The sequence below is a fragment of the Danio rerio genome, chromosome 6 (assembly GCF_052040795.2).
Source record: "Danio rerio strain M-AB ecotype USA chromosome 6, GRCz13ab, whole genome shotgun sequence".
In the NCBI taxonomy this organism is placed as follows: domain Eukaryota; kingdom Metazoa; phylum Chordata; class Actinopteri; order Cypriniformes; family Danionidae; genus Danio; species Danio rerio.
The window spans coordinates 44015629-44032515 of NC_141026.1; the positions used below are offsets into that span (position 1 = coordinate 44015629).

General features: G+C 33.9%; 1 protein-coding gene across 9 annotated transcripts in view; it reads left to right on the forward strand.

Moving 5' to 3' along the window:
* The window catches only part of rad18 (RAD18 E3 ubiquitin protein ligase), a 77330-nt gene that overhangs the window by 49622 nt on the left and 10821 nt on the right, over positions 1-16887 (forward strand). For 7 of the 9 annotated variants that reach the window (XM_087255204.2, XM_087255202.2, XM_087255208.2 and 4 more), the window contains 1 exon segment: positions 8888-8934. In XM_087255204.2, the coding sequence (XP_087111330.1) occupies positions 8888-8934 (47 nt within the window). 9 annotated transcript variants of the gene reach the window in all.

Here is a 16887-nt window from a genome sequence, read left to right on the forward strand (position 1 = left end):
AATTAGTTTACGAATGAGTAAGTGATCATACTAAATTCTATCCTATTTTAAATGGCTAATAATCTAATTCTGACAAATAGGTAAATCCTTATGGTCTTAAGTCTAAATTAATTTCTGGTCTTTTAATATGTCCTCAAATGATTCATGTTTTGAATACGTCTAATATATTGCTACACTGAATGACATTTTAATTTGAGTCTTCTGAGAATTTTGGCAAAAATGCACAATGACATGTTGATTTCTTAGAGAAAAAAAAGGATGTTTTGAGTGTTGAATGTTTTGATGCTTGAAAACCTCTTTTCATCTTTGACCCGTTTACATGAAGGCACAGTGTTCTAAATGCTTATCGGAGATGCTTTTTGCACCACAGTCCTTTGTGGCCTTCAAAATGCATTTATACTTTTTATCAGAGTAGCTACTGCACTTTGCGTTTAGTTATTTTGCACATCTGTTTGAACTGGTGTTTTAGTGCAGCGTTGTGTTTTGTTGTGTTGCCAGTGTCAAAGTCTTCTGAGAACTGTCGTGTTACTTTTTATTATGTAAGATTGTAATAATTGTGTTTACTACATGTGAATTGGTTCACCAGCTGGGGTCGTTTAATTATTAGGTGGGTTTTGTTGACTGAAATGCAGTTGATGCACTAATAACTTTTAACCGGGTTTTGTAAGAATATTCATGTCAGGTCACGCTAATCTTAAGATTGAAGACCGTCATTGAGGGAGTTACAAAAATGTAACCTTTGTGAAGAGTTTGGGACTGAACTTGAGCTTGAACTTAATCTTTGGGATTGTAAAAAAAAAAAAAAATCATGTTTTCACACTCTAAACTGGCTCTCATTGCTTGACTAGTTAAGACGTTTATTAGGCTGGAGAGATAACATTTATTAAAAGTCATACATGCAGATTAATATTATAAGGTGTTTGTTGTGTAAACAGTCTTGCTTGGCTTAAGGGCACTGTAATTTGATGTTTTTGTTTTATTAATTGGTAGAAAAAAATCTTCAGGAACATATGTTCATCACTGTGTCTTTGAAAAGAGGGTGGAAACTTTTCCAAGGTGACTGATAATGAGAAAAGAATTATGTAACTATGTGCTTAAAAATAGACATTTGATCTCATGATCTGCTGTATTGGCCTTTAAAAACATTGTTTGTCAGATCAGATTGTAATTTAGCCCTCCTGGATAGAACCGTTGAGCATCATTTGGGAAATTAATACTTTTAAAATGGTCATATCAAGGTGCCAGAACCAATACTTTTTAAAAGAGCCACAAAACTACAGTATGTTTAATTACATTTACTGTAGAGTTCAGTTATAAAAATAAAAATTAAAGTCAGCACACGTTCAATCATTTTTGTGAAGCTTCTAATGCATACTTTAAAACACATTTGACTTCGATGTCCAGTTAAAATAAATGCTGCGAAGCAGTATGACACCAACAAATTTAGTTTTTTTTCCTCACTAATGAGATTTTCAGGCCATATTAATATTAAATAAATAATTATTTTCATGCAGTTCTTTGCACAACACCAAATAAATACCACAAAACAACTTAACTGTGACTATAATTTGTAATCAAATACATTTGCTTACATTTTCTGGTGTGGTCAGTTTGCTCAGTAGCTCACGTTGTACGGTAACGCTTTATTTTGATGGTCCAGTTGAGTATACGTAGACTGTTTGCTTAATATCTGTTGATACAGACATTCAACAGACATTTAACTTACTATAAGAAAATTTGCAAGTACATGTCAACTTATACTAAACCTAACCCCAACCCTAACCCAACCTAACAGTCTACTGATAATCTAATAACAATTAGTTGGCATGTGGATGCAATGTAAGTTAAATTCAACAAACAGAGAATCAAAATAAAGTGTGACCCTTTGTACAGTATTATACTTGTGATTCAAAGTCCAGTGAGCACGTTTTTACAAGAAGGATAAAAGCAATGTAAAATCAAGGTAAACTGTGGCTGCAGACAATGCATTTTTATAAAGGGGGGACCTTTTTCTTAGTATTTTTAGTAAGTGTACGCAAGTACGTTTTTTTTTTTTTGTTGTTGTTGTTGCTTATTTTTACAACAGCGAATGCGGCAAATATAAAAGCCTCATCGATTTCATGAGGTGCATGCACAGTCAGCGGAAGTCCACGTTGCAAGGCCAGATGAAAGTATAAACCAGCCTTTAGGTCATCAGTTCAATTAGTGATCTTTATGAAAAAGCTCTGCATTCTCATGGACATGTGCAAGAAGACCTTTTATGAATTTAATTTTCTTTCGAACACAAAACAAGATATTATGAAGAATATAAAAAAAATTGCCATTTACATCCATAGTAGGAACAAAACATACAATGGAGTCAATGCCTGCTATTTCCCTCAAAAATTTTCTGAATATCTTAGTGTTCAAAAAAAGAAAGAAATTCAACCAGAAAGTGGAGAATGAGTAAATGGTGGACTTTTTGGTTTAAACCATCCCTTCAAAACTGCCTAACCCAACAACAATAATTAAACCCTAAATAATCAAATCCTAATGATTATAGTAATCAGTTAGTCAATTAATCACACTAATACTCCTTAAATGAATCGATTATCAAGCAACCCTCTTGAGATACAGTCAAAGGTCAAAGTAAATTCCAGCTGTGCAGTAAGTCACAGACGCTGGCAGCTTCACTAGTGTAAGGACACAAATCAGAGGTGATAAGATCCATTAGGGGCTCAGTGCTGGAGTCTCAGTGTGGATGCTGTTCTGTTCTGCTTTGCTACTCTGGGTAATTAATTGATACTACAAGCTTATTCACATGGATGCTTCTTGTTGTCAAGGGATTATTTTGTTTATGCTTATTAAAATATGGCGAATGTGATGCTCTACTTTCATTAGCACTCTGCATCCTGACATTTCAGGCTCATGAGTTCAAAAATTACCCTTAAAGTGCATTTTCTGGTCCTGTTTACCTAGTTTTTTAAATTGTGTCTTGGTTTGCGAAAGCACACCAAGTTCCCACAAATGAAGTCTTTGTCTGAAAATGTTTTATCAGAATCAAAAAAATCTTGTCTCTTTTAAAAGGTTTTGGATTGTTTCATTTCTGATTGCTTTTAAGGAAAGTCTGGAATCGCAGTTTCATAAGATGGTTTGATCTGCTTTGTGGCGTTTATACACCCTGAAGTGATGCATTTGAGTGCTTTTGTTGAACCGTGACATTGAGGTGATACACAGGCGTGGAACCAATCAAATTGCTGGCGGTAGGAAGACGTTTTGATGTTCTCCTTCCTTGAAGTTTCAGTGGTAGCATGACTGCTGTCTGTCTGCTTTAAATCAGCAGATGAATGCCACTTTTCCTCATAATACCAAGACTTCTGGTGCCTAATGACAGCTTCTGTTTTTCAATGCAAGTTTAATATATTAAAAAAATATTTATTGGATTCACTAATTGTTTTTATTTAAGTGGTTTTAAGCTATTTATATTGGCTCAATTGAAGCAAATTAAATGTAGTAAGGTTCAACTTAATTGGTTTGTTTAAATTCAGCCCATATAAATTGTTTGCAACCACTTATAATAATAAATAATAGTTAGTAAATACAATGAATTTTTTTCCCAATGTATAACTGATTTTTTATTGTAGTATTACCTATATTAAAATTCATTAACTATGAATATTAATGTTTATTAGCAACAATAAATAAATAGAGGAAAGAAAATGTAAGGTTTTATATTAAAGGATTTGTGTTTGATCTGTAGAAACCGTACAAAACTTGCAATATTTTTCTGGTGTCTTTTTATTTTTGTCCTTTAAATGAGGTGAACATTAATCTTCGCTCCCACGGGTCTGCTTGTTTCCTGAAGCTGTAACAAGTTTGAGTTTAAACAAGGACTGAGTGTATCGCACCCCAATATATCATATTTAGAGCGGAATCAGGTGCGCGTACCTTGTTGGGGTTTTGTCTAATATGTTGGCTGCCGTTTTTCTTTTTTTTTTTTTTCGCTTTCACTAAAGCTTATAGTCCAGCTGTGATACTAAAATTAGCTTAATTTAAAACTTGACTGTTAAGTAGGGCTGGGCGATATTGTAAAAACAATTATCACAATATGATATTTCATATCATTCATTATCGATAATTAATGCATATTTTTTTAAGAATACATTTAGGAATATTATAATTTTTTTTTTTATTTAACCACTTTATTTTAATTTGCCAACATTACGAAGGCCAACAGTTTTAATAATCCAAAACAAAATTTTTTAAAGTTGTAACATTACCGGTAATTTGCTGGAATGCTGTGCTTTGTGAATGCAGAAGGAAAATTGCCGGAAAGGTTGCCTTCACGCTTAGAACACACTGATGTGGGACATCTACTCTAGCCAATTAGAACATTTAGACACATTCACATGCTCGCTGTTTATAAAAATAAAAGCTTTTAGATATTTTTCCAGACACATTTAACTGATAGATGTTAGTCAGATAACGTATCTATGTTCCTTCTTAATGCCAAGTGTGTAAAAAAAAGATGGATAAAATGCTTATGATAAGCCGTTGTTTGTTTACCCTCGAGCTCTGCTTCCTTCAGTTGCTTGACGCGTGTGCACGTGAAGCAGCCGGTGAGCGCCAGCTCACACACACATATTATGTACATCTAGACATGCGAAAGTGTTCTTCTATTTTTTCATTGAAGTTGTTTACAGTACTGCTTACAATATCCATCCACAGAGTTTGTAATGTAGTCAACAAGCGCAGCCATTTAGAGGCCATTTCTGGTTAGTGATGTCAGAATTTACCGCTATTTTGGATGGATGTTTGAAAGGTCTTTTCTGGAAAAGGTCCGAAACGTCCTTGCCTGTGTGAGCAGCCCTTTTTTTTTTTTTTACCGGTAAAGTCATATTGAAATTTTTTCAGATATTTACCAGCATCACTGTGTGAAAGAGGCTAATGGTGTTCGGTCAATAAATATAGATACCAATTTAATCACCCAGCCCTACTGTTGAGTACTGTGATATTAAACCTGTGCAGATTACAACTCTTTTGTTTTTGTATTGTGTTGGTTAATTGACACCTTAAAAATGCACCTTAATACTGTTTTTATACTTAAAATATATATAAATCTAAATTATTTATTAATCTTTTTAAAAAATTTAAAATAGTACATGTAAAATGAACAGGGAGTAAGTTACATTGAGTATATTTGTCTATTCAGTTTTTTCACTTAGAACTGAAAGATACACTGCTTTTTTTTCTCATTAGTTTGTATAAATCATGAATCGCCCCCTCTAATTGTCTATCTTTTTTCTTAGATCGTAGTTTGGCACTATTTTAAGTTTAGCTGTAATTAACCTGTCAGATAACATGTACATACTCTCTTCTCTATTATATGAATGCCAATTAAAAGTTTGAACACATCCTACTTATACTTTATTATTGTCAGTTTTTTTTGTAATTAAGACATATGTAAACACAAATTACATATCCATAACTCATTTCAAACATTTAAACGTGCACTTTATGCTTTTATGTCTTCTGTGCTTACCTACCCACTCATCTCAGTCAGTATATCACAGCAATCTGCTACATTAGCAACTGATGCCTATTAAACCTCTGCTATATTTCTGTCTATTGTTTTTGAATCCTCAAATAAAGGTCAGGGATGACTGGGGGGCACGATTGCTATGTTTCTATCATAAAGTTGTTGTTTTTTTTCTTCTCTCATTACCACTTTCCTCCCGTACAACCAATTCCTCCCATGCCACTGCTCTCCCCTTTCCATCACTGCCCCCAGCTTCACAATTTCCGCACTTCCTCAATGCAGTTGGCTGGCTTATTGTGTCCCCTGTGCTTTTCATCAGCGCAGACCAGTTCAGTAATCATTTCTCAAGCGGAGTCGGGCCCAGAGCAGCAGCGTGGAGGTGACAGGGCCTTGTGTCTTGACTTGAGTTATCGTCGCTAGTGACTCTCAATTCTGCCCACGCCTGCAGAGGCAAAGTATTGCGGCTCAGGGTGTATGTCAGAAGTACATGCGGCTTCAACAAGACACTCGTCGTGTCATTTGTTTGCATTGCTTGTCAAGATGTCGGTCACAGTTTGAATATTAACCCTCTGGAGTTTGAGGTGATTTGGGATGTTTAAATATGCTCTGATATCTGTGCTTATTTCTTCTACTTATACGCTTGACTATCATGTCATTTTGTTTTGTTCAGCACAAACTGGGCTAGAATGATATGCAACAAAGAAGGATGTACAGTTGAAGTCTAATTTATTAGCCTCCTGCCTATTTTTCCCCCAGTTTCTATTTTAATGGAAATATTTTTTTCCATACATTTCTAAACCTGATTTATTTTATCTTTGCTATGATGACATGATATTTTTTCTCCATTTTTCTCCATTTGCTAGTATTCAGCTTAAAGTGAAATTAAAAGGCTTAACTAAGTTAATGAGTCATTGTATAACAATGGTTTGTAGACAATTGAAAAAAATAGCTTAAGCTGGCTAGTAATAATGAGCATTAGGTCTAAAAAATAAAAACAAAACCTCTCAAATCTAAAAACTGCTTTGATTCTAGCCAAAATAAAACAAATACGACTTTCTCTAGAATAAAAATATAAGAAATACTGTGAAAATTTCTTTGCTCTGCTAAAACATCATTTGTTTGTTAAAAGAAAAAAATTGACATAAGGGCTAATCATTGTGACCTCAACCGTATATGCTTGCATTTAAATGTTAGATGCTAAAATGCTAGTTTGTTAGCAGAGTTGGGTGCTAAATACATTTTTGGAAAACACAGTAATGTAACGAATTACATTTTAAATTTGTGTTATTTGATTACAGTTCCCAAAGTCAGTGTAATTGCGTTACTTACATTATAAATATAGTTTTTTAAGAAAAACTAAATCTTTTAAGTCACGTTTTTTACTGCAACGTCAGTCAATAAGCATGCTCTTGAATAGAAAGCATTCTACGACAACATTCGTCACCAAGGAGGACACCGGTGCCCAAAAACACTGCGGCCCAACTCAGCCTAATCAGGCTAAATTGGATTTTTGTGCTGGATCGGGAGTAAAGGTATCTTCTGAATGTGAAGAGAAGCGTAGTTGCTTGGGGCAGTTTACAAATCTCATCTTTTGCGCGCATATTGGGAGTGCATATTGCATGCGCATGCATTTCCTAGTCGCACCAGTTGAAAACTGCAAGTCACGCGATAAGAACTGACCAATCTGCGTTATTCTTTGTAAGGAATATGCACAATTCGGTAGACTAATTATCTCAGACAAATACAAAACACAAACACATCAGTGCTTTTGCCAACTATGGAGGTATCCCGTTTTCTTCATGTGTTAAAAAAAAAAAAAGAAAGACAAGATTAGAAAAAGTTGATGATGAGAGAATTTAAAGTTTTGGGTGAACTCTTAAGTCTTTTGAATATGTCAAGCTGCTGTGATCAACCTATTGTAATGTTTTTCAGTGAATTTTAAATTACTGAAAGAGCTACAGTTTATTTTGTGTTTTTATAGTTATACTTTTATGTTTTAAAAGTAACTTCAAAGTAAATTAATTGGTAATCTGATTACTTTTTACATTAATTAATTAGTAATGTAATCAGATTACAATTTTTATGTAGTAATCAGTAATTTGTAATCGATAACTTTTTTAAAAGTAACTTAACAACGCTGTTTGTTAGTGTGTTTTGGGGGGAAAAGCACAGAAACAAAGACAAAAAACGTATAGTAAATAGTTTTGGATGAAACCTTTTATGTAAAAAATCTTATGATCACTTATTTTGAAGCAACAATACAACAATTTAAATGATTTAAGCAGAATTGTAAAATTGTATGGGGAACAGAAATGCTCATGTACAATTATACTAAACTAATACAGCTCTCACAATTTAAAGTAAGGTTCGAAAACGTAATAGCGTAAAATTGTGGCTTTACATTTACATCTGTGCATGTTGCATCAGATTTCATTTAGCATATTTTTACTTATTGTGTTTTTTTTTTTTATTCAAATTTTTGGAGCCTGAGACTTTGAGGTGCCCGTCACATGTATTTTTGATATGCATTTAAATTCAGTAGCCAATTAAAGGTATTTAGATTACTCACCACTGAACATTTTAGTTTCCAACTTAAGTTTTTCAAATAAGACAACATACATAAAATTAAGAAGATTTTAAAAAATGTCCTAATGTATATATTAAAAATGGCCTTGGGAAATGAAAAAAATAGCCACTTAATAGAAAAACTAATTTCTCTAATGGGATTTCTATGTGATTATGATGTCATCACCACAATCCTCATTAAAGATTGGTGTATTTAGGTGTCATACAATTATGTGGTGCAAATGTCATGTGACATAATGATTATGCTTGCTGGAAATCAGCATAGGAACAAATTTGCTCTATTTATCGTGTTAACTTTGAATGCAAGTTGGCTGTGCAGAACAGTAAAATATGCCCAATTTCTATCAAAGCGCTAAAAAGTCAGCTATATAATAAATGAATATGAAGTGTGTCTTTTGAGAGGGAACAGTATTATAAAAGATTAATGATCATTCCTTTTTGGTTTCTTAAGCATCTACAATACAATAAAAGCTTTGAGGCGGCTTGAACATTCTTGTGTACGCTGACTGCCAAACCAGAAAGAAGACATATTATAAACACATTAAGCCTTGGAAAGCTTTTTACATAAATACAAAAACATATTTTAACACCACGCCAGGTGAGTTTTAAATAAATATGCTTGACAGGCTGCAAGTCATTTATTATGCTGTTTGTAATGGCATTCCCTCTGCCCACAATGTTTTGTAATAGACATGTTAAGACACTTGTACTGACAGGACAGCCTGTGTTGAATTTTACATTTTAATGGTTTCAAATTTTTTTTTCTCCCTTGTTTTACTTCAGCTCCATCTCTGATATCTTCTGTTGAAGACAAGACAGCAGCTACTCAAGTAAGAAGCACTTCAACAAAATGACATACACATTTCACACTTCATCACAGGCAGGCTTACAAAATGTGTTTTTTTTTCATCTTTGCCAACATTTATAAAATGTATAAATCAAGCCATTTTGTTTAATTTTAGTATTCACAAAAGGTTATTCATGCATTCATTCAATTTCATTTAGATGATTGCACTTTATTTTGCCACTTATTATGAGCATGATTACAGTGTGCTGCTAGCTTATTTGTGCATACTTGAGCATATTACAGCTGTTTTTGCTTTCCTTCACTGTCTACCCATAAGATATAGTGTGAGGCCGCCACAGACACGCCCTTTGCTGAAAACTCTAGATCTTTGCAACTTAACATCATTAAGACCTTTAGATAACAATTGATAACAATTTTGGTGTTGATCTGATGACATCCCTATCAGTTCATTAAAATATGTTAAAATGACTTCTTTTGGGTTTGAGATTTTGCTCAAAGAGACTTTTTTTGTAGGTATTGGAATGTTTGATTTGTGTGCCAATTTTTATATGTGTGCAATAAAATATGATGATTTAAAAGTTCACATTTTAGTTTTAAAGACCATTAATAATTTTGCTCCTCCATATCCTATCCTCCACAAATTTTTGCATGGTTTTTCATTGCATATTATATCCAATATTTGTATGAATTGTCCACATTTAATTAACCAGTGACAGTTTTAACTTTATTATTAGAGCAATTTCTCTAAAATAGAGTAGGGTGGATCAATATATCGTTTCAGCATCGGTATCGCAATGTGTAAAAGTGCAATTGTACAGGATCTGCAATGTTAAATTGGGATTGTAAATAACCAGAAAACAGTTTACAACAAAGTATAAACCTAAAAGAGTGAAATATATTTTTGTGCTCCAATATCATGTACAATTTCAAGCAAATTCTCGCAATTATACAATTTGTTAACAAACAATTGACAGATTAATTGTATTTAATTCATTAACCTTCTGACTGCCTGCTCTACCAAATGGTTGACCATATTTTGACTGTTTTAAATAATGACTGATTAACCATTTATATAATAGTTTACAAATCAAACAAACATAATCATGTTGCACTACTACACTTGATTTTGGTTTTATTGAAAAACAAGAGCAACAAAGAAAACATCTTAAATGAGAATCTGATATATGTTATGGTATACTTAATTTAAAAAAAAAGATGATTTAGTATTCAAAACTGATTTATTTTGAATATATTTTTAAATAAATTGGTCTTATGCTGTGTTCACACCAGACGCATAACGCAGGGATATGTTATTCGCACATAAATAGACGCGTGAACATTTGAGTTTACTCGCTTCATTCGCGTGTCAAATCCGCTTCATTCACACTTCAAATTCACTTCAGAACAGACACGGATTTGGGTCTGACCGATGACTGTAGCTTTATTGCTAAATGGCTAACATGGATTTTATTGAGAAAATAACTGTGTTTATGTGATTTTTGAAGACTGAAAAACAGCGTTGATACGTTTGGGGCAGTGTTTGAGTCCAGTAGATCCTTTTAGAGGCGCACCAGCCCTGTGAGCTCATGAACTCCTCCAAAAACTTAACCTGGATGACAGAGGCCTTCAGTGGTGCTTCTGACTGAACCGAGCCTAGTTTGATGAACTGTTGTTGGTGTCCCGGGGAATATCCTCCAGCCGACACCGACAACAGTTCATCAAACTGTGCTCGGTTCAGTCAGAAGCACCATTGAAGGCCTCTGTCATCCAGGTTAAGTTTCTGGAGGAGTTCATGAGCTCACAGGGCGCTATGTCACAATCATACCCCCACAAGAGCAAGCTCTTGATTGGTTAAAGCGGCGTGAATGTCTGCTTAAGTTCAGATTGCCGCGATCGCGTTGCAGGATGTCTATTTGCACATTTGCATTGACTTAACATGTAAATCACTCGCGCTTGATAAAAAACACAGCATTACACTTCATATTTTTTAGATTTTTCATAGTATATGTAATAAATCTGGTACTTTTACCATAAACCAACATATCTATCATTTGGTAGAGGTTGATATTTTAGGAATTTTGGGGTGTGTAAAAAAAACAAAACAAAGGCATTCAGTGTTTTAACTAGCATCATGAGTTGAGAAATGCAATCATTTTTTTTTTCTTGGTTGGCTAGTTAAAGGCATAATGAAGACTATAATGAAATATAACATTTGAGGCAAATAAAAAAGTCTTTAAAAATTGTCTTTAGACAAGAAATAGTATTGTTAAATAGGCCAACTTTGATGATTTTTAAACTTTGATCCACTTCAAATATTGACTACTGTATAAAGTGTTATTTTACATTTGATTAGATCTTTTTTGTACCTAAATGCTATTAGAAAACTATTAAGCATCATGTATTTTATTCAAATCTGTTCTATTTTTTTACTTTAATGCTTGTAATTGATTATTTTTTATGCAGATAAACTCCCCAATTATATTCATATCGCAATATAAAAATATTGCAATGCCAGTTTAATCCAATATCTTGCAGCCCTATATTAGAGTGATTTCTTTATGATTCATGGACTGAAGTAGACTGGAATAATGGCTGCTTTAAATTTACTTTGGCATCACAGGAATAAAATCAATTTTAAAATTAATTAAAACAGAATAAATGTGTTTGAAACCTAAATATTTGATGATGTGTGTGTTTTTACTGTATGTTTATCAAATACTATAGATACAGTCTTGGTGAACATGAGAGACTTCTTTCATAAACATTAACAAATCTTGCAGACCGAATGTTGAACAGCAGCGCAGTTTTTGTTGTTGTTGAATGTTCTGCGTTGACTCTAGTCATAGACGCTTCATTTCAGTTAACCACTGCCGATTTTCCCATGTTAATTTTTTTGCTTCTTTCAGCAATAAACATGCGGTCTATTCTTTGACATAATGTTGTCCCACAAAACTCCTTGCAATCGCCGTCATCTAATGAAGGCTTAGAGTGAAGCGAGTTGTTGTTGGCTTGAGATGTATCTCTGTAGTTCCAGCACATCTGGAGTGCGTAAGACCTTCTTTCAGCGGAGGATTGCACTTCTTTGATGGAGTAGAGCCCCCCACTATGAGCCACTCACTGGGGGGATAAGAGTTACATGCAGTAGCTGCTCTTTTTCCACTTCACTTCTGTCTAGAGACATCGTATGCCCACTCGGGGATCCACCTTAGGACATCCTATATGGAAAATTGCGTTTGTGGTATAGGATTATGTCACACGTGATATTAAGGCTAAGCTGGAATGGCAGGATTTCTGTTGACACGATGAGATAAAAAAAGTATCCGTTCCTTCTACTGTTTACAGAAATTCCTCCGGCTCTAAAGATTAAAGCCGGTGCCCTTGGTTTTAAAGAATATCTTATCAGCATTAATCCATGTACACGTTTCCTAATAGAAAGTCAATAAATCGTAGTTTGCCTTAAATCCAATTTTCTTATAACTAGCATTTACAAAAGCTTAGCAGAACTTTGTGCTGGCAATAAACCCCCGTCTTACCGCATTCATCAGTTATGGTGAGCGATTCTGGCTTTGAACAGAAGTGCTCAACTTTTAACACAAGTTAAAGGGATAGTTCACGCAAAAATGAAATATTTTTTTTATTTACACAGCCTTCACTTGTTGAAAAACCTGTTTGATTTTCTTCTGTTTAAAGAAGATAATTTGGAGAAAAAAAGGTAGTTTCTGGGACTTCCATAGTATTTTTATTAGTGTTTTCCTTAAATGGAAGTTGTTGGTCCCAGCAAGTAGCATTTCCAAAATATCTTCTTTTTTCATTATTCAACAGAAGAAAGAAAGGTTTAAAACCGTGTGAGGGAGAGTTAATGTTATGTGTTAATGAGATGAGTTAATAGAGGACATTTAGCTGGCAGATATTATCTCTTTAGATTCCATTCATATGTCATATCTCAAATCCATGCATCCTCATAGAATCCGACTAGATAGTTCTGCTGTGGTTAGGTTAAAGGTGCAGTATGTATAGGATCGCATAGATGGATTTGCTCTTCAATGTTTAGGCCCTTAGTAGTGATTATTAAACCACACTGAACTGAACTTAAACACTAAATACTGAACTACACTGTGCCAATTTACTATGATCTTTTATGTGGAGCTGCTTTGACACAATCTAGATTGTAAAAGCGCTATACAAATAAAGAAGAATTGAATTGAAATATGACACCCAATGGTTGAACTAGGTATTGCACTTATGGTTCAAAACACACGCAAGTGCAGGTTGCCAGATTGACGACATCGACAGGAGCGTGCCTGACTATTAAGCCTAAAGGCTGATTTAAGTAGTTTTCTAAATAAAAGCAACAGCATGCAATGTAATAATATTTTCCATATTAAAAGGAGAAATTTATATTTTAGAAATGACTTTGATATTTTTGCAGCTGAAAAACAGGATAAACTGACAATGATCACCTCATGTTTTATTCAGTGTTAAATGCTAATAATGTGATTTTGAATGACATTTTACATGACATTTATTGCCATACTACTGAAAGCAGCCGCAGATAGTTTACCTCAGGTTCTGGGGAAAAAAAAAAAACGTTTGGAATTTAACTTTAGAACTGTTACTAAGTGCAAGCCAACACATATCAGTGATTCAGCTTGTACATTTATTAATGTAAAAGAGGTTTAATATGTATTAATTAGATTATAAACCTTACCATTTAGTTGTATTGCAGTAAGTGCACTATATTCTGTGCTTCTAAATGGCTGGATATAAATATCTGTCATGTTTCATCTGGTGTGAACAGCCAAATTGCTTATGACTGTAAATCCTGTCACGTAGCATGTTGTTAGGACATGGGGTGAAAATATAACCTGCTCGCCTAATGTTTACATTCCTGATATTTACAGTTGAAGTCAGAATTATTAGCCCTCCTTTGATTTATTTATTTATTTTTTATTATTTCCCAAGTTTTGTTTAACAGAGTAAGGAATTTATCACAGCATGTCTGATAATATAATAATACCTTCTGGAGAAAGTCTTATTTGTTTTATTTCATCTAGAATAAAAGCCGTTTTTTTTTTTTTACACCATTTTAAGGACAAAATGATTAGCCCCTGTAAGCAAATTTTTTTTCCCTGTCTGTCTACAAAACAAACCATGGTTATACAATTGACTAATTACCCTAACCTGCCTGGTTAACCTAATTAACCAAGTTAAGCCTTTAAATGTCACTTTAAGTTTTAAAGAAGTGTCTTAAAAAATATCTAGTCAAATCTTATTTACTATCATCATGGCAAAGATAAAATAAATCAGTTATTAGAGATGAGTTAAAATTATTATGTTTAGAAATGTGTTGAAAAAAAATTCTCTCCTTTAAACAGAAATTGGGCAAAAAAATCAAACAGGGGCGCTAATAATTTAGGGGGGCTAATGATTCTGACTTCAACTGAAGTATCTCTGAATCTGCATCTCATTTTGGAGTCTGCTACTGTTCACTGGAGGTCACATTTTGGTCGTGGATGCATACTTTTAGAGCTTTTTTTCACTGAATGAATGAAATAGGCTGTTTTCCACCAAGAGAACACAGGGTGAGGAAATATAATTAAGGGTTAAAGGGATCAAAACAAAGACAGACGTTCTGGCATGGATCACACATTTTCAAAGCAAAATATCTGACTTCAACATTAAACAAGAATGTTCACTTAGCATGTTTCTTAAATATCTGCATGTTATAGTACCTTTATACCTTAGAAAAGTCAAAAACATACATACTGCACCTTTAAAAACAGCCACATTTCAAAAAGTAACGTCACAGACTTTTGAACTGCTGTCTATCTACAGCTAATAACTTGAGCCTTTTTTTTAAATGTCTGACATAAGCAGTAGCTGATTAATTTACCAGAGTTTCTTTTCGAAACTTCTCTGCCTTCGCCAGAACAAAATTGTCATCATGCTGGTAAAATGAACTCTCACCACTCTGTCATCTTACTGAGGTAGTCCACGGCGCAGTCCCAATTCACATACTTCTACCAAGTACAAAAAAATATGTATTAGACTGGTGATGAGAGTTATTATTTTGCATGTGAGGCCAGGGTCCAAATCAGTCATTTCAGTTTAAAGAAATGTAGGCGATAATATCCAAAAATACATATTTGTTTTTAACAATGGACTGTTTTCATGTACATAGAGTACAAATACTGGAAAAAGTACAGGGTTACATACTATTCCTTTATGTTGTCCCAACACAAATAGTTCACTTAATAATTCTTCCGAAATTAAGTGTATTGCACATAAAATAATTAAGTTGTCCCTCCAAAAAACTTAATCATTTTGTTTTCAACTCATTTTAAATTAGCTTAAACAAGCAGCAAAAGTACTTTTTAGTGTAGCTGACTTAAATAGTTTGGTGAATATTAAATGCAGATAGCATGTTTTATTTTGCATTTTATTAAGAACAGAAAATGAAATATATCTAGTGTTTTAAAGATACATTTTTGCACAAAGGATTACATTGATGCACAAAGGAATTCTCAAAATGGTTTATTAATTGGCTGTAATATATATCAGTCTTTAACTCGATGATCCTCCCTCATAATTTAGGAGTTATTACCTGTAGCATTTTCTTACATTTCAGGATCTTCAATCAGAATTTAAGAATGTAGCTTAAACTTTTGAAGCTTGGATAAAAGACTCGCGCATTAGGGTCTCAGCTGTTTCAGTTTTCTCTCAGAAGTGAAATGTTATCTCGTTGCTGTTTTTTACAGCCTGTTCCCAAACACAGGAATGTTGAAAGATTTTATGCGTTTCCAGCGTAGATCGGCCTTTTAGCGGCCTCGTCCTTTTTGTTTATGAAACACAAAAATCCCTCCACTCCATCTCTGTTTGGTTAAACCTTCATCAAGACATACGGCTGCCTTTGTGTCCCAGGCGATGCCATTCGTTCTCCTTTTGAAGTGGCTGCTGTGGAAGCCATAAGCAAGCGCTCAGTGTTACTGGAGCGCTTTGTGTGATTCATGAACCAGGGGACTGGAAGGACTGATTTGTTTGTGTTTTTCCTCATTAAGCATATGGATCAAATATTTCTTATGAATAAAATATTCCTTCTATGGCTCTTAGAAGGCTTATCTGCAGGCCTTCAGCTCCTGCTTAATTGTCGTACAATAAATCTCTTTGCAAAGGCATAAAGAAGAGAGGAAGCTGGTTTATTTGAGTTGCACCAAATCCCACACGCATTCTCATGTCACTGTTCAACTGGGCCAATTTCCATAGCTCTGGGGTCTTCAAGCTTTTTTTTTTTTTTAAAACAAGACCTTCTTTGATGGGGAGAGAGAATGAACCGGACACCTGTTATCTACTGTATATTGTTTTTAAACCAGCAGTAGTAATCCTGCGCCATGCTATATTTTGTGACTCACAAAGGGAAATAAAAATTGCCTGAACAAAAAAAATGCATTGGAAATTAAATTATTAAATTGGTGGCTTCTTCTGCATAAAGATTAATAAAAGAACTGTTTGGAATTTACTTCTTACTCTGAAGACTTTTTAATGTGAAAAACTTTCTGGGCTTTATTATTTTGGAAAAGCTTCAGTATAATCCCATTTGTAAAAAAATCTGGGGTAATAAAACTGAACTTACAAAAAAAAACTTTAAAAAAAAAAGTTACATGTTTCTCTGTAATATTTTTTTCTTTTCTGAAATTTGCTTTTAAAGTATACCTTGAGTTTTGATGGATCAAAAAAAGATTGACCCATCCAATAAAGCTTAAAATTATATATATAGCCATGTGATATTCCCGTAATAACAGCATTCATACAGCCTGCTCACCCTTGTGTAAAAAGCCTCTTTTCCACATCACACGACAAAGGACAAGTGACAGAGCGGAAGACATTCATTTCCAATGGAGAGTAGTCTGGGAGCTGTGTGGAGTTCCGATCATTTCTGTGTGTCTAAAATTCGGATCCGATTTGAACTGCGGATATG